Genomic DNA, 19,656 nt, shown 5'->3' with positions numbered 1-19,656 from the left:
TTTTTAAATGTTAAGATTCAAAAGTTATGAAAAGTTTGGCACATCAGAAGTTCAGCTATACATATGGAAAAAAATGGAATTCAGAGACTATCTTTTAAAGACGAGCTATGATGCACAGATGTGCACACTTGCGGACTTGTTCTGTTCCACAATATGAAATCTGCAGTTTTTGTTTTCTAAAATAATCCAGAATAAAAACACATTCACAACCTGTAGGCTGGCACAGCATACCTGAGTGAGAATGTATAACCCCCATCTAAAACAGTAACTTAAACCTTTATCAGCATCCAAAAGGAAAAAGACAAAAGGTAAGACTTGTAAGACAGCTATTGATTCATATAAGTTTTCAAGTCCTGATGTCTGATATTTAATATATGTCTTCATCTAAATTAAAAACAAAAACAAAAACAAAAAACCCAAGTTTATGAAAAATTAGGGAAACAATCTGTCTCACACGTTAAGAAACATTTAAGACCATTCTGCTGATGTAACTGTAGGAGCCACACATGCATGCAGGCTCTTTAAGAACTTTTGTTCAAAAAAAACCCCAAAAAACCCAAATGAGTCTGAGTACTTTAATTCTGTGAACACTCCTCAGTTGGCACTGACTGCCTCATGGGCTTCATTTTCACTACTATAGTCTGATTTGGGATCATCCTCATAGTCCTCGTACATTTCTATTTCATCCTCTCCATTTATCATTTCATTTCCAGCAAGGCTTCCGCTGTCCGTCTTCATACCATAAGTGCTCTGAATGACAGGGATGCTGGGCTCAGGGCTGGCAGAGGTGCTCGAGCAATCTGATGTCATCTGAGGTGATGGCGTGGTAGTCGCCATGGTAATAGCACCAGGATAGACAACCCCCGTTCCCGTGGTGATTGGAATTTGAGGCTGTTGTCTGGAAGGAAAAAAAAAGAAGGGAACGTGATTTCCTGTGTTCAGAGGAGGAAAGACCTTCTACATGTCCAAATGAAAGAAAAGCGAGTGGTTTCCTAGAAAGGCTGCATACATTCCTCTGGGGTTCACAATCCGGTCCTGTACAGCATTGGTTCATCTTAGCTCCCCCCAAGGTGAACTGGAGAGTAAACTGTTTATTAACTACCAGATGTTGAATCTTTTATGCATTTTATGTGTTTATTTAAAGCATACTGCAAACTAGCACTTGGACAGAGATCATCAAAAGCTTCAGGCACCTGTGTGATGCCTAACTGCTACTGTAGACATCATGTATCCAAAACCTAAATCCTCCAAATTCCTGACAAGAGCCCCTGTTAAGGAGAGGACCTGAAGATTACCTGTAAGTACCTAAAATGGAAGACAGATGATTAAGTAACATTGCCTAACTGTAAGCATGTAATTTCCTATTTAAGCACTAGGTAGGCTCCTACGTCACTTAGAAATACTTTTGATATTTTATCGCTGGCTTTTGATTTTTATTTAAATCCGTGATCAGAATGCCATTTGTTCTTCAAGATTTAATGTGTAAGACTGAGTTTTTGAAGCAAAGTAGTTTTTAAAAAAAGAACAAATGTTCTTTTTTCTATGGTAACGGACAGTCTACAGAAATTAAGACTTTCTCCTGAGGACCCAGTGTCCGATCTGATTTATTCTGACAATGCAAATACATGGGAAGACTCAATTAAGGGTGCATTACCTCTACTTCTGACACATCTTTCCTTCTGATATCTAAATTTGCACTTAGTAATGTTGTCTATTTCATTAGTGTGTGATTTTAAGCATACTTGAGCAATACCAGACTTCAACTAAAATAGGCGTCTAACACTGCCAGTCAAGCAGTTCAACACAAGCTTTACTATTAGCATGTACATAGTTGTACTAAGTGAGGCAATGTCTCTTCCTACAGTGATGTATGTATATTCAAATACTTTGCTGACTAAAGGTCAGGCTGCTGAACCCATTCCATGGTCAAGCCCTTATTGGCTACAAATTAATTAAATCAACTACTTACATTTGGGTTAATTAACTATCAATACGTTCTATATTAAAAAGAAGGGATGTGATTTGTCTGAAGGAAGAGAATCTCCATCGTACTTTATATGTAACACTAACTGAATATAGTGCAGTACCAGAAATACCCAAGTGCCCCGGAAGATGCTGTTTTAGTATTGACTAGTTATTGCAAATACATGCCAATTTGCATAATCTTATTTAAAGAATCATATAGTTCAATGCATTCCCAACCTTCTTTAGAGCAATATTGACCAAGTATTAGAGGACTATTATGTAATTTTAGCAGGAGAAGCAGTGTCAGATGTGTTTGAATCGTCTAAAGAATCTATAACTTCTTGACCACTGTGTCATTCTGTGGTAAAATTCAAAAGGACATTCCATAAACCAGTCTCTCACAAAGCCTTAATCATTGGCTAAATCAATACACAAAATAATGCAAAGCTTATTTACAAGACCTTAAATGTTGAGTCATTATTGTTCATTGATCAAACTCTAATTTTGATAAATATCACACTACAGAGTTACTGGGAAACCAAAGTCCTTCAAGTTTGGGAACCAATACAGACAGTCAAATCATGAACACTCTGTGTAAGACAATATTAAAATAGCACGTAGTACTGTCATACCTGGTACTGCTAGCCTGACTCTTAAAGCCTCTGCACAGCTTGAGAAATTCAAACATCTGTTGTATAAGTATGGTACACCTGGCTAGCAGCGAGCAAAAACATCGCAGTAATTCATTTGACACAGTCATTATACTGCTGTTTGCAAATGATGATTTGCAGATGATTTACAAACAGCTAGGGATTTTTCACTAAATTTTCACTTTTTAAATGGTCTGATAAATGTTCTGTGAAAACAATTTTCAGCCCATGTATTTGCTTGCAAGTGATTTTCTGCAAACATCTTTCAATACTTTATCCATAAAATTGAACACCTACCTCACATGGGAACATTTCTGTTTTAGGATTGCATGTTGTCAGGAGTGTAAACTATTACTGTTAAAAACCCACATCTACCTCCTCCACAACTTTTAGACACCAAAAATGTTCACATTAATGAATGTTTCCACAAAGCAAACGAAAAAGAAACCCACACATGGTCCCAGCAAAATTCTACGTAGTTGTCAGCAGGCCATACACACTTAATTCTCTCTAATCTGCCCATCTAACAACTGCTGGTACTAATCTTTTTCCAACATTTCTTAGCATAAGGAAATTCACAAAACAAAGCATCCCCAATCGTTCATCAAAGAACACCACAATCTTAATGCCAAAAGATGTTTTGAGAAAAGTTGCTTTTACAACTCTTCTAAATAAGAGTTGTAGAATGTACTCAGAGAATGACTGAGTACAAGCTGCTCTTGTGTTACAGACGACACAAATCAGAACTCTAACATCCATCCCTCCCTCAGCAAAAGTTCGCGTTTTTTTAGAAGCAAATTGCCTTTCTATAAGCAGCAAGAAGGAAAAAAAATCTGTTTAGGACAGGGCTGTGAGGTGGCTTGATAAAATGATGGTTGTCAGTGCTAAACCCTAAAGGATAGACTAAGTTAAGAAATTCAGATATTCTTTCAAATGTTTATCAAGTCAGCAAAACTCTTTTGCATATCCGCATTTCAATGGGACAGGGTATATCTGTCCAAGTACCATCCATTTCAAAGTATGAAAGCAGCAGTTCATGTGATCATAATGAAGCAGAATTTAGAGAGATACATTTTACTGGAGAATGCACCAAATGCATAGCAAACTATAGAATGAATCTAACTGGTAAAGAACTTTATCGGTGTAACAGGAAAGTTGAAGGCTCAGTGAATTTGTCATTCATAAATGCAGTTCTTTTTAAAATATTGAACAAAAATGAGACGTGGTGTGCATGCCTGCTGCTGGGTGGGTAATAACTGTGAGCTTTCAGTTACCTATATCTCACCGTGGAACTGTAAACATGTGGTGACTGTACCACCTAAATAGGAAGTGTCTCGAATTGCTACCCATTTGCGAGCAAAAATTTGCTAGCACTTAAACATGGGCACCCACATTCCCCCCGTAACTGGACACCTACCTCTCACTTGAGCCCTGTTATTATTTAGAGTTGAACAGGTTGTCACTGTATATTCTGCTTAAGTTGCTGCATTACATTCCAGAGAGCCTTATTTTAAGATATCAAAAACTATATGGATGGCATATGTTACTGGAGATGAGTGTTATCATTTTCTATGTAATTAAATTTTATAGGACGGGGAGGGGGAAAGAAATCAGAGCATTTATTTAAATACTAACCACTCTCCCTGAAAGGAAGAGTTGGAGTTTCTAACCTATGACTCTGGCCGTTATGTTTTCTTTTATTTGTAGCTCTTAAAGGCATTCATGCTAATGGTATTTTTTATAACATTACATTCCATGTTTAATCCTTGTATCTAGCTAGACTTTTGCTTATCATAGGACCTCGGAATGAGGAGATAAAAACGTATTTTACTGCAAGCTACAGGTTACAATTCAGCTCAGCTGCACGTGCAAGTTTTCTGCCTGGTTAAGATTTCCAGAACCCAACAGTAATTTCCCTGTTTCTTCAGATCTGTGAGGAACGGTGACTCATTGCTATGTACCCTGGCTTCAAACTGCTCCTGTCTCCACCATCACTTTGCCAGAGAAATCCTTATGTGGCCAATTACTACAGGTTGCTTCCCTCTCTGCTCTGCCAGCATTGCTAACATGTCTGTCCAGTCTGGGGCCAAAGAATTGGCCCAAAATAGGTAAATAAAAAAAAGGAGATAACATGCAAATTCTTAGACCAATTGACCTGCTCACAAGTTTGTAGCATTAGTATTCTTAGGGTTTTCCTGCAGAACATTCCACTTTTGACTTTTGCAAAACTAGCTAAACATTTAAATTGGCAAATTACCATTGTTTTCTGATCCCTTCCCAACTATTTTGTGACAGCTCTTTAAATGACTGAAGCAAAATCCATTGCATTAAGGAAAACGCTTATATGTTACACACCCCTGAAACTTACATTCCCATAAGGAATGAAATAACAGTAAATCTCACAAAAGCACCCATTGTGTACTTTGTTCAAGCTACAGGAGTATAATATTACAGCCTTATTCAAAACTGTAGTCTAGCAACATTCAGACTATGTGTGTACAGTAGTTATAAACACTATAAAGGCTTTATTCTAAACATCTTACACTGGTAAAACACACACACAAAAAAGTTACTGCTTCCATCATTTTGCAGAGAAATGTATGTATCGTGTACTTGCATTCAGAGTGTATTAGACTGTAAAAATGACTGAGAATTGAATTATTCCTATAAGACAAGGCAACAAAAGACAGACTCTTAACTTAAAATGTCTGAATTTATGGTTTATATATGATCCATTTGTTAGTTCACATTTATTTATGCATTACAAAAAAAAAGTACTATTGAAGAAGAATTGTAAATCACTTGAAGTCTGTTCAGGGATTAACTTATTCTGGTTATCATTCACAACTTCCCATTAATAATTTTATTATTAAAAATAACTCAATTATTTTAAAGACATAGCTGCCTTGAGATTCAGCTTCCACTAGATTAAAACCTGCAAAATTTTGGATATTCTGCATTAAGCATGAATGATTTCTGTGTATTATCTGCCTCATTTGGAAAAAATTAATTCACGTAGGGAGGCAATAGGAGGTCAACACACATTTTAAGTTCCACTCTGTTCTTTGAAATAATTGCCAGTTCCTAGATTTTTGTGCTGGTCTATCACATACATAATATTTATCTCAAAACATGAATTTCCTGCCCAATTTATTCCAAGAAATCTTCATTCTCATTACAACATTTGGAAGCTTTTCTTCAACAATCAGAACAGAACCTGGCCATTCATTTGCTTATTTCTCTATTTTATTTTAAAGCCAGGCCATTTTGTATATTGAGATTCCCTAAGCAACTTCTGTACATCTTAGCAATGTTTATCAAAGAATGCGGCTCACTGAAGTAAGCTGGTTTTGCATCTTAAAAGTTCAAGCAGTGTAAAACTCTTTCTGTGTTTGTGGTGGAGGGTGTTTTAGTTGTACATATGGTAGGATTATCCTATGCTAGCCAATGGCTCACCCAAGGGGATCTGATAGGAACTAGCCCTACTGGACAGAGAAAGCCACAAATGCACATTTGGTATAAGAGAATACCAAAGACAAATATGAAAGAATATAGTTGTTCTTGCTATTTATACTTTCTTCTAGTGACCTTTTGAAGGTCTATCTTTCTCTTCACATATCTCCTATTTATCTTTTTATTCTGTGATGATAATTTGTTGAAATTTTGGCATACCCATTCCCAACTTAATTGGTATGTTCTTTGTAAAAAAAAAAGAAAAAATAGAAGAACTTCAAGCAGTATGAAGCGCTTGGCACATTTCATTGGAGTCTATTTTGTACTTTTGTTCTCTATCTTACACTGAAATATTTACTGTAAACATAGAGTATATTCAATCTTAAAAATGCATTTGTCTCCTATTTCATTCTGAAAAGGAAACTGCATCTCAACTCTCACATCTCCAGTTCTGAAGGGCAGTTTATGCTGTTTATTCCATCAAAACAGTGGAAAAATGATGGGTATATGAGGTTAGTAAGGAAAACTGTTCCAGCTGATGCTTTATGTGATATTTACATTAAACAAAAGGAAGAGTAAGTTTCAGAAGTTGCTGGGCTCAATTACTGTGTTTCACTTAATTATAATCTTATTTGGATGAAATGGTGCTTTTTATTACTCAGTAAACTATCCTGCTGAAATGAATGATGCCATGTTTTATGTTTCAGTTCAAAAAAGCTGTCCTGGTCTGTTTTTTTCACCTTTTTTGCTTGGTCTTTTCCAATAATTTTGTTTTAATTCTTTCTTTACCGAAAAGGGCAATTTGGGGCAACAGTGGGAAGTCACAGAAAAGCACGAAATAATTTTTTAAAATCACAGCCTGTGTTTCCTCAGTATCAAAATTTATATTCATATTGAACTGCAACATGGATCCCATTTCACCTTTATTGAACGCATCCATTAGACTTCATACCCCCTTTTTCATCACTTGCATAACTAAAAGTTGTTGTTTCTGGTAAAGTCCACTGCATCATTATAAAAGTGCATAAAGGTAATTTACTCTTACTGTAAAACTTCTTTAAGATAGATGGGGAAGAGCATGGTGAAATGGACTTAGCATGAGTCTTTGACATCATTTCCCACAGCATTCTCCTGGAGAAACTGGCTGCTTATGGCTTGGACGGGCATACTCTTCACTGGGTAAAAAACTGGCTGGAGGGCCGGGCCCAAAGAGTTGTGGTGAATGGAGTTACATCCAGTTGGTGGCCAGTCACAAGTGGTGTTCCCCGTGGCTCAGTACTGGGGATGGTTCTCTTTAATATCTTTACCAACGACCAGGACAAGGGGATCAAGTGCACCCTCAGTAAGTTGCAGATGACACCAAGTTAGGTGGGAGTGTTGACCTGCTTGAGGGTAGGATGGTTCTACAGAGGGACCTGGATAGGCTGGATCAATGGACCAAGGCCAATGGTATGAGATTCAACAAGGCCAAGTGCCGGGTCCTGCACTTGGGTCACAACCACCCCATGGAGCACTACAGGCTTGGGGAAGAGTGGCTGGAAAGATGTCCAGCAGAAAAGGACCTGAGGGTGTTAATCGACAACCAGCTGAATATGAGTCAGTAGTGTGCCCAGGTGGCCAAGAAGGCCAAGAGCATCCTGGCTTGTATCAGGAATAGTGTGGTGAGCAGGACTAGGAAAGTGATCATCCCCCTGTGCTCTGTACTGGTAAGAACCCACCTCGAATACTGTGTTCAGTTTTGGGCCTCTCACTATAGGAAAGACATTGAGGCGCTGGAATGTGTCCAGAGAAGGGCAATGAAGCTGGTGAGGGGTCTGGAGAACAAGTCTTATGAGGAGTGGATGAGGGAACCAGGGTTGTTTAGCCTGGAGAAAAGGAGGCTGAGGGGAGACCTTATCGCTCTCTACAGCTACCTGAAAGGAGGTCATGGCGAGGTGGGTGTTGGTCTCTTCTCCCAAGTAACAGGTGATAGGACAAGAGGAAACAGCCTCAAGTTGCACCAGGGGAGGTTTAAATTGGTTATTAGGAAAAATGTCTTCACCAAAAGGGTTATTGAACACTGGAACAGGCTGGCCAGGGGAGTGGTTGAATCACCAGCCCTGGAGGTATTTAAAAGATGGGTAGATGTGGTGCTTAGGGACATGGTTTAGCAGTGGTTTTGGCAGTGTTAGGCTGATGGCTGGACTCGATGATCTTAAAGGTCTCTTCTAACTTAGACGATTCTGTGATTCTATAAATACGCATTAGAACAAATCCTTTTAAGAAAATGGTGACATTGTCTTTGTGATCATACTGTTTGATATATGAGAAAGATGTTACATTTAGGTCACACTAGCAGTTTAATTTTGAGTAGTTTTCATTATATTTCTTTTTTAATCACAGTATTGCTCTTTAAGTAGGCACTTTTAGAAGTTTCTTAAATCTATCCTCCATATTCATCTCCATATTTAGCCACTACTTCCAACATGTAAAATGCTACTACTTAATACTGTTTTGAATTAGCAAACAATTCTCAAATTGTTCAGACTGCTGTTTTGGCATTTCTTTTGCATTTCTTGTCTAAATGTGATTTGGTCTGTCAATCTGCTTTTGGAAGACATAAGCTATAGTTTCATTCCCTCAATCTGAATATAATTTGTGATGTGCTGTATAAATTCAGATTTCTATTTAAGAGTTCTATGTACAATTTTGATGGAAGCCTATTAGTAAACAATTTCCCTTAGAGTGAAGAATAAAAAACAATGTCAAAACTATAGACTGGAAGGCTATTTCAAGATATCAAAACCAGTTCTATTTACTGATTGAAGAAAGAGCCCACATTGTTGCAGGCTGTACCACAAAATAATTGACTGCAACAGGAGTTCTGCATCCCAAGCCAAAAATGAGGGCACATAATCGACGTCAAGGTCAATTATCTGGTAGTGAAGTGCCCAACAAAAGGAGACTATTGTGATTAGAGAAATAAGCAGAACATTGTGAATTTGGAAAAGCTGGCACTGGAGATAGCTTTTAGACTCTTTGTAAACCACCAGAAACATTGTGTTAGAGCACTGAGCATCACAGATTAATTCATAAAAAAACAGGAGACAGAAATCAGTTATGGTGCAGTTGTTTCACTGGACTTTTGTTAACTTTAGCCTGTAGATCTTTCTTAGTGCTGCTTTCTCTGCTGAAGACTCAAGGAAATACTGTTAAAAAACACACAATGTTTTTAAAACTGTGCCAGGAGCTTTTTGAGCCATATATTCCGAGTTGTAAATCTACCCAGTGTATCTATGCACTACCTGAAAGATTCCTCCCAAAGCATTTATTTTTAAAAAATATTTTTTCCACAGCTCTATATATAACAAAATTCCTAATAGTCTCATGCTATGATATCATTCATTCATGTGTGTTCCTAATGTAACTGCTATTATTCCAGTCCCCTTTCCCCCTCTCCTGACTCCTTATTCTACACTGGAATAATCTTTTTGCCTTTGTTCTTGTCTTAGTCTAGGAAATGATCCTGGAGTCATTACTAACCCAGAATGGATTAGTTTACTAATAACTCACAAAAGACATGATTCAAACCTTTCAGGCTAATGGGAAACAACTTCTTTTGACTTTAAAGAATTCCACTATCAGTCTTATAATCAGCATTCAGTGGCAAGCTGAGAGCTCCATATTCCATGATATATCTCATGTTTTTAATAAGGTTTTACAGGTTCAAATCCTTAACTTCTAAATGACATTAGTCTGACTTAAACAGATAAGTCTATTTGTTTTCAAACAGCATGCTCTGTCTTTGAAAACAATTACAACAATAGTACTCACCCTACGGTAAAAAACTGCCTCATCTCCTGTCTTCGAGACCTCATCAGTTGTTTGTATTCACCAATACGCAATTTCTTTCCATCAACAATGCAGGTACGTTTTGGTCGAGGTTTGTATTTGTAATTAGGATACTTTTCTAGGTGGATTTTACTTAGGCGTGCCTGCTCTTCATAATAAGGTTGTTTCTCTTGATTTGACATGGACTTCCAGCGAGATCCTATTAACACAAAACATCAGTGAGTGCTCAAGAAAAGCAGGTTTAGCTTTACACATACACATTTCAATATGCCTTCTTGCCATAATAAACACATTTTAAATAACTTAATTAAATAAACTGATTTGAATTTACAGCAGCCAGCACATATATTGGGATGTACAACCTGAGACACCTTAAAAGAACCTTGACTTTCAGATGTTGCTGCAGACCAAACGTATGTAAATCGCTATTAAATAGGTGCACTTAAAATCAATAGCTACTTCTCAAACTCTCAGCCTTATGCTGCAAAACAGACTATTTAATTTTTTACAATATGAGCATTAATCTGTGAATAATTCTATACCTTTGTAATACCACTCAGTATTATGGTTAAGTAAGATCTACAACCATACTTTTACTGTTAAAAGCTTAACACATTGCCTAGGGATACATGCTTCTTTGATAGTTTTATGAGGATTTGGTTTATACACTCCTACTAATAGATATTAATACCTTGCTGTGTAGCAGGAAAAAAAATATCAAAACCTTATAGATTCAACAAAATTATGAAAAATCCCTTGCTGTCTGGGTGTCTTAAATTTACTAATCTTCTGATATAAGCCTGGCATAATATTGGCTCCTTACCATATTTTAAATCCTATTATGCATATTATCTTCCAGCCAGATGTAATAAATGCATAGAACTGCACCAAGAAAGTTACATTTAAGAAACTTATATTTTAAAAAAAGAAAACAGAAAGCACATTGTAATGATATACACCACTTCAGGTACTGTAAACTGTCATTGAAAGCTGCACCAATAAAAAAGTTAAAAAATTAACACAGTGTACACAGGAAGAGGAAAAAGTATTCAGATCTCTTGTATTGTTTATAAGGAGCTATCTAAACACTTGAATAGAGAAGAGTTTGGCCGTGTGGGGTTTTTTTTTTCCAGGGGATAAGAAATGCAGAAAATAGCTTTTTGGTGTCTTTTATATGAATAAAACGATTACAGCTGTGGTAAACGTGGGTGGAAGCTATTCTTTTACCAAGATTTTTCATACATCAACAAATGGAAAAGTTGTATAAATATTATCCGTAGCCAGCAATACTCCGTGTCAGTTCTAATATTTCAGTGTCTTTTCTCATTGTTCTGGAAAAGTTGCACAGATATTATAGGGACATCGACTTATTTGTGGCAGAGCAGATACTGACAGGTTAATTCCATGGTTAACAAACACTCAATTGCTGGCACTTCTGAAATATTTATGCTGGAAGTTTACATTTTAATGAATACAGTTACTATGCTCCTAATAGTTTTTTCACAGAATGCACACAAATAATATAGATTCCCTACAGCTGCCAACACTGAAACAGTGCAGGTTTTATACAAAACTGAAAGGCTATTCATATAACTTACTTATATGGTAGACAAAAATATGAGAACTACTAAGTAAGATTTTGGAAGCTTTAGGACAAAGTAACATTTATTTCTATGTATTCTTGCCTTTCATTGAACTAGCATGCAACAAACTTTGGCAAGAATGTATTTGAACTCAAAATTTACACTAAAATGATTACAGAGGAAACTTGATTTTTACTTTTATTTATTACGAGTTACATTTGGAATCTGTCTTTCACTTCAAAGACTCGGAAAGCAAATACAGGTTTTAACATTTCACCACTCATTCTCACGTATGTTTCTAATTCTCTGGAGGGGTCTTAAAAAGCAAATCAAAATTTCTCAAAAATGAGCCAATTTATTTGCACAGTGGCAAAATATAATCCATGGTATATTCCCTCATCATCCCAATCTATACAAATTAAATATTAACTATGGTGTCTTTTAACTAAGTAATATTTTAATCGTATGATACTACCGCTTCCTTAGCTTTTTAACGTTGTAACATTTTGAATCAAACATCATTTTGCATGTGAGAAGGTCTGCAAGTACATGTCTTTTGAACTGTGCCAGGTTTCTTTCTTTGACACTACACTGTCTGATATAAACCTTTGATTTTGATTTTGTACTTTATTAATTTTTTCCCAGTAATTACTCCAGCAAGTACCATTTTGCATTCAGGTGATCTATAGTTCAGGTGATTTCTAATGGGATCTTGCAATTAGACCTTTTATCAGGATACACTCTTGCAACAGATTTCACAAAACATTCCTTTTGAATGCTGCTAAAGCTTTAAAGCATGTTGTGACTCTGCTGTTGAAAATAAAATGCATTAGGGAAGGGGCAGAAAGGGAAAAGGAAGGGAATGAAAATGAAAACAACCTGTGAGTCTTCATTTGTATAAGTTTCAGTAATTGCAATTTCAGTGAACATCTCCCAAACAAAATATGTCCTAAAATTAGAGAAGTTGCATATCCAAGAAGGAAGTAACTAGCCTGTGTCACCAATATAAATAACCTCATCTTTCCATGGCTCCAAAAATAACTAACCTCTGCCAATTGACACTATTATAGCAGAGCCTTCTAAGCTTCCCTTAGTTTTGGTTTAGTCACAGTCATGATTTGTTCATTGTCTTGCACTTACCTAGGATTTTGCTAATGTTGGAGTTGTGCATGTCAGGGAAGGCTTGGAGAATTTTTCGACGCTCATCCTTTGCCCAAACCATGAAAGCATTCATTGGTCGTTTGATGTGCGGTTCACTGCTGGCTCGGCCCCGTGAATCCCGGTAGACTCGAGCTTCAGCCACAGTGGCACCTCCTGTTGGCCAACAATAATACTGCTGTAGTTTAGCTGCAGAGCCATTCATTGCTTTACTTCCTGTAATGTCAGGGCAGGAAGAAACAAGATGGATGCAAAACATTATTACGTGGATAACGTAAGCGCTTTCAGTGCTGTGTTTATTTTAGCCTCATTCTCTTTCTCTCTCTCTCTTTTTGCTGCCAGATATATGAGAGAGAGAGACCGACAGAGAAAGGATATCCAGCGATTCCAGTGTGATTGATCAGGCTCACCCCGCTGAAGACACCAACATCTGAGTGAGGAAACAAATTGCACTGGTATTTCTCCAGTTAAGGTATGGAGATATGAAAAAGTTTCCTTTTGGGACTTTAACATAGCATATACGTTCTAATGCTCAACAAAATTCACATAAAAGTTACACTTGAGAATCCAAACTAATGTAGACCTGTTCACGCAAATAATTCACAATGACTTTGTTGCTTGGGCAGTGAAGCACATGCCAAACATTTCATAAAATAAATTATATAGTACACCAGGTACATGCTGCTAGTTGTATGGATCTGATTATATTTGGAGCTGAACATTATAAAGTCGCATCTGCTTTAGTTAAATTTCAGATGCGTCTTGGAGTGTTCGATCACATATATGTAATAAAACTGTCTGCCTTCAACAGGTACACGCGCAGCCTCCTGGAGCTTCCGTAATGGGAGGCAAGCACTCCAGCTTCTCCATGCCTGCTGTGCTTTAATGTACCTCAGTGTCCCGTCATTATCCACCATCAATTCAACTTGGACACGCTAAACTTAACTGGTTTTCTGAATGCACCCAGCCCTGCTTCTTGACCACAAACAGCAAAGCTTCATGGGGGTTTGGAGTTCACAGAGGTGAGTATGAGGTGTAGAACAAGTTAATATAGGAGAAAGAGATACCCAAGCCTAGATAAGGCATGCTTTTACTACAAAAACTTTTGCAATTCTGATGATAACATATGTTTTTAGGATTATACCTTAGCTATAAAAGAAAGGCAAAAAGTCTTTATAGTGGGAGAGTGACAGACTTGGTCTTAGGCCTCATCAAACTGTTCATATAATTCAATACCTTGAAAAAACAAAGTATGTGACAACAAATTAGCACAGCAATAGGTCTCCTTTTCTGTAAACTATTACAGCTCCCAATACAGATTTATTTGCCAAAAAATGTAATATTAGTTCTTTACACTAAATAAAACACTGCAGATTTACTGATTTCAGTGACTGACCTTCAAGTTTTCAATTGTGCAAAACCCAAGTTTCCTAATTTAGTGTGAAAACACTTTATGTTAGGTATACCTTTTAAAAAATTCTATATAGGAAATACATCTACATGAAAAAAAGTCCTAAAATAGAGGATGCATAACTAATACACTACCTTTTTGCCACCAGGTCCACAGTACATTAATTTCATTTAAAACGCACTGACCATACAGGATAAATTGATTTTGCTTTATATGGTGTTGACAGCCATGTTTATTGTGCAGTGAAATGTAGTGTAGTTTCAAGCAGACTATATCCATCAACACAGGGCAATATGCTGACTACTGGGCCAGATGAAGACATACATTACCCTGAGAGCAAAACACTCATTCGTATATGGCAGTGTCTTCTCCTGAGGATCACCATGGTAATTTATGATGCTTCCAACGCCATTACTTTACAACTGACACCAATTTGGCAATTTGTATACTAACATGCATGCACATAAAAGAAGACAGGTTTGTGGGAAATGTGAGATGCAAAACTACTTTAATACTATTCTAAGTACCATGCTACAGGTGTTCAGCATTTACAGGAGGCTGCAGCTGCAGTCAGCTTTTTGCTGAAAAAAGGAACAGTAGTTTTGCTAAGCAACCTGCATGTAGGAGCAGTTTAGGGGGGTGTATGGTTAATGAGGTTCTGTCCATTGTTGTCAGAAGGCTTGGAACATGCGTATCAAAGATACCGTCTTTTGAGAGAGGATATATTTATTGCAAAACTATAATAAGTTTCAAACATAGTAAGTCAACACTGAAATATTTATTGAGACAAATGGCTATATGATTTGAGAAAAATCAAATATATCATGTACTGGTTGGTCCATCTTTGAACATAATACCATAGAATTTGTAACTAGTATGTGGACAATCAGGAAGTTGGTGACAAATTAAAACATTTAAATTATTATTGATGCAAAAGTTGTTATTTGTTATTCAGCTACTCTAATCACAGCAAAGGAAAGAAGACATATTTGAATCCATATGATGATTTTCCATCTTTTACTTTCCCAAAGGTACTTATTCACTATGGCAAAGGAATTTGTCTTTAGCCCTTTTTAACACAATTTTGGCCCAACCTTTTAATCCTAATGCAGGCAAAAGGTACCTTTACTAGTATAAAGATTATAGACTGTCTTTTCAATCTGGATATAACTTAGATAGGGAAAAAGAAAAAAGAAGAAGAAAAAAACCACCGTAAATGATCTATTTTCAGAGAAAGGTTATGTTAGAAAACAATTCTTACGTAAGAGTAGGAAATTACAACCATCCCAAGAAGGCCAAGAAGCTCTGACTGTATCTGTTTTAAGCAAGTTTGTACTTGAAGGATTTGAAAGAAACAGACAAAGAGTTGATGTTCTTTGTGCTTGATCTCTGGGGGAATATTTGCAAGTTGACCCATAGGCCATCACAAAAGCATCTGCAAAATGAATTTCTGCAAATAACTATAGTAATATAATCTCCATGTTCTAACTACCTCAGAACTACAGAATTATATTCAGCATATAAAGCATTACAAGAAAATACTTCTGTTAGCATGTGATTCTACGTGGGGAGCCAGAAAGTCTCAGTAACTTTTTAGCTTAGAAATGAGGCGCTAATGATATAAAAAGCACATACGTTCAGTAAGCTCTTACAAGTTGAAACACATAAGAACAAGCTTTCAAACTGGTTGTTCTTAGGTACTTCATCCTGTCAATCAGATATTTAGACAGTATTGTGCCCTATATAAACAATTTCAACAGGTTTTACAAAGTATGGATTTTTTCTTATTGTGATAATTGTAGTACTGACAGAGGCTGAAAGAGATGCCGGGAATTTTTAAAGAAAAGATATATACAACTGCAAAGAAGTAGGTGTTTTACTTCTTTCTGAAAATATTTTCAGGAAAGTCTAATAAATAATAAACCCCAAATAACAGATAAAATACAAGTGTACTACTAATGAAGGGTGAGAAGGGAGGAGGAAGTTGGTAATTGTCTGTGGCAACTAATGCTCTATCTGCTAGTTACTATTCATACTGTAATCACAGGAGGAGGTTTTGATTTTCAGAATTAAGATCTTGGTTGGAATTAAAAATTATTGCAAAAGCAGTACATTTTGGCTGTCCTAATGGCTTAGTTGGCAAGGACATCTACGCTTCGGCCTAAAGGCTGGGGCTGTCATCAAAGTGACACTTTTAGCTTCTGAGGGTGTGAACTTCCTCACTTGCTAGATGCTTTGCATTTGCTCAATTTGTCATGACTTTGATGATTTAAATCTAAAAGCAGATTGGAGGACAACGACTTTTTGTGGATATATGGCAGTCAACTCCTCTGTGGAAGCTGGATTCCAGACTAGACTCTAGGGACAATACTGGGTCAAAGAACACCACAGAACTAATTTAAAAATGTTACAGCTTCATTAAAGTAATTTCAAACAATATTTTTGTTCCCAAAGAGACTGATTGCTCTCTAATGACAGTGCAGGAGAACCACCCCAGTTCTTTAGAACGAGGAAAGAATCTGATCATCAACAGGAAAGATAAACAGTTTCATATGAATTAAATGTTAAGAAACATACACCAACAATTGTTACATTGTTTGTTTATTTGTTCCTGCCTTTATCTGATTTTCTTACCTTTTATAATAACAAGAATTTTAGGATAGACACCATCTCTTAGCATGCACCCTGAAATTTTGGCCACATTAGTGTTAGTCCTATTGTCTTTAACGAGATGTGGTTTTACCTTCCATTTTATACATCATCTACCAAAGCAAAACCTCAGACTGTCACCAGAGTTACACATTACCAGAATGCAAACAATAATAAATGTTATAAAAAGGAGCAAAAGACAGTTGAGAAAAAGATGAGGAAAGAAAGAGAAAAGAAGTGACAGCAAAATGAAAGAGATTTTTATCAGTCACTGTTGTTCCTTAATATCTCTTCACACTCTGACCATTGATTCATGTTTGAAGTGATACATTTCCCCCAGCTAATGAATCTTTGGCTACCCTAGAGAATACACTGCATACCGTCTTCCATACACATATACCAAGACAGGATATATAGAAATAAAGACAATCTTTCTAGGTTCCTAATGTAAAAGTGACTGGTTAGTATTAAAGCTCCTCTAATCAGTTATTCATGAGGCTAAGATGACATTTCTGTCTACTTTGGGTAAGACTGATTGGGACCTCCAAAATATCAGGCCCTGTTTGTGGTAATACAACTAGCACTGCTATCAGCTTGCGTTGCGGACACCAGAACCTGATGAACGCGCAAACAGGAGTCACTGTTTTACCACTAGAGATGGGTTACTCATAAACACGGAAAGACCATAAAAACAGGGAGCATGAAGAAACAGCTTGGCAGTCCCCTTTCCTGGTCTTAAACTGTGGGCAGACAAATGCAGCCTTTATGAAAGATACAGCAATATTTCAAATCAAATAGAAAAATTCAAATCTGGAAAGAACAGAATGACAAAAGAAGGTTTGGAAAGTTTAGAATACAAGAATAATCATTTATTTTGATTTATTAAGTTCAACGTTCAATTTTGGAGACCATTACAAAAATTACTACTTTACTGTAATCTAATTGACTTGTAGCAGTGTTAGTGTAACATCTATCTGTTTTGCTCCTTGCCTGCCTCTTACTTCTTCATCCCCATTCAGAAGACTTTCTCATTCTTTATTACCAGCAAGAGAGGCAAAATAAATGGGTATCTCATGAACAATTGTCATTACTGGCATGTCTTGTCATCACTAGGCAAAACTAACACCCACTTGGAAACATGACTAGCTCCGGGACGGGGATGCCTGTAGTCATACAGTGGCACAAATGTTCTGCAGGGAAGTGTCTGTTTGTCAAGCTGCTTTCATTCCAAATGCTAAACAAATATTATTCAGCTGGGATTTGAGGGCATAACATTTCTTATAGACTGCATGTCAGTGAATGAAAAGGGGGAAAAACCTCAGAAAGACACGAGTGATTCATGAAATACTGGAATATTTAAATGGGCTTTAAAATACTTCACCTGCAAGGGTTCTGAATTGTGCTAAGTAAATACTAAGAGGTGGGAGTATACTGTAACACAGGTCAGCTACATCCATGGTACACTCAGTTATGATAAGGCTTCTATTTTTCCTGTTAAGAGGCTCCATTCTCTTTAAAACATCAACAAGAAGAACCAAAAGGGAATTCCCTAAGGTCAGCTCTGAGGAAACATAAACCTCTAATTCAATAACTCCGCTACTGCACTGAAAAAGGCCTTATTATTGCAACATCCATATGGAGTCAATTGGACATTAATGACTAATCAATCCCTCCCCTTTCTATTCTACTTATAGTGTCACAAGCCATGTTTAGATTAGCCCATTTCCTGCTTAGGATTGCTCAAGATGTCTTTTGTTCTTTCAGGGCTGGCCTGATGGAGGCAGCTTAAACAAACACACGACCCAAGTGGTGCAGGAGTTATAAACTGCCATATGTGAATGAACAAAGGGGCCATACTAAAGCCTTTTGTGGTATTTGTTAATGTTTTTCATCTGAGTTTAAAAAGACCTAATGACTTTGTGGTGAGCTGATGCATGTGGCTCGTGGCTTTGCAAAATGAAGGAAATTCTAGCCAGTTATATATCAGCATATATTTTCCGAAGTGCCTTGTTTTCAGTTTTGGTGGCACTGAGTTTACTTTTTTAGTACATTTGTTTTACATATGCAAGCAAAATTTTTAATCTCAATTAAAACACAGCACCAGTTTTCACAGCCATCCTCGCAACCTGCATATACGTCTTTCCCCATTTGAAAGTCTAGAGCTAAAATTAATAGTGAAATATCTTCTGTGTGTGAAATCAAATCAGCTATTCTCAGCTCTATCAGTGGTAGCAGTTCACTCACCAGTGTTTAAAGCTGAATTGGTAGTTGGGTCATATTAAATACTGAAACAATATTTCTAAAGAAGCTATTAGTACATCCATGCTCCACAGCCAGCCATGCCCAAATCTACATTACTTAAATTAATTAAAACTGCTAAATGCAACTACTTTCTTAATGGCTTACACAAACAGTTTAGATTTCTTGACCACATTTTATGGCAAAATTAACCCTCAGGGAAATTTGGCATGGAATACAGCTAAAACAATACAATAATATTTTAAATTACATGGAATATTAACTGAATTAATTCGTTTTTAAGGCCTGACTTAAGCCCTCAGTGGCCTACATAGTCCCACTTGTGCTGTAACATAAGAGCATGAGAAGTTATTCTGTGAAGATCCATGATACGTCTAGATGGAAATCAGGATGAAGAAGCAGACTCCACTATAAATTTGGGGAAGTATGTAAGTGTCATAAGATTTTTCAATCATGTGCCACTTGCAGACTTGAAGACCCTTCACAGATAATTAATTAAATGCTAACAACCCCATTCTGACATAGATATTATTGATAGAAAAAATGTGAAACATACTTAAGCTGAAAGTTATTCAGCCTAAGTAATGACACCAGAAGTAAGGGATTGCCAGTCATCAGGTCTAACTATGATCAACATTCCCATGAACACTACTCTTGTTTCCCTTTGATAGTTCATTTCATACTCTAAGGAAAGTAG

At 36.7% G+C, this 19,656-nt stretch overlaps 1 protein-coding gene across 1 annotated transcript in view; it reads right to left on the bottom strand.

Annotated features, from left to right (window-relative positions):
* Positions 1–594: 594 nt before the first annotated feature.
* Positions 595–19,656, bottom strand: part of SOX6 (SRY (sex determining region Y)-box 6) — a 245,163-nt gene continuing 226,101 nt past the window's right edge. The window contains exons 13-15 of the mRNA XM_009892024.1: positions 12,623–12,856; positions 9,882–10,098; positions 595–898 (exon numbers count right to left, since the gene is read on the bottom strand). Of these exons, the coding sequence (XP_009890326.1) occupies positions 595–898; positions 9,882–10,098; positions 12,623–12,856 (755 nt within the window). The remainder of the gene's footprint in view (positions 899–9,881; positions 10,099–12,622; positions 12,857–19,656) is intronic.

Source organism: Charadrius vociferus, unplaced genomic scaffold (assembly GCF_000708025.1).
Source record: "Charadrius vociferus isolate BGI_N301 unplaced genomic scaffold, ASM70802v2 scaffold179, whole genome shotgun sequence".
In the NCBI taxonomy this organism is placed as follows: domain Eukaryota; kingdom Metazoa; phylum Chordata; class Aves; order Charadriiformes; family Charadriidae; genus Charadrius; species Charadrius vociferus.
This window is presented reverse-complemented; position numbering and strand designations above follow the sequence as displayed.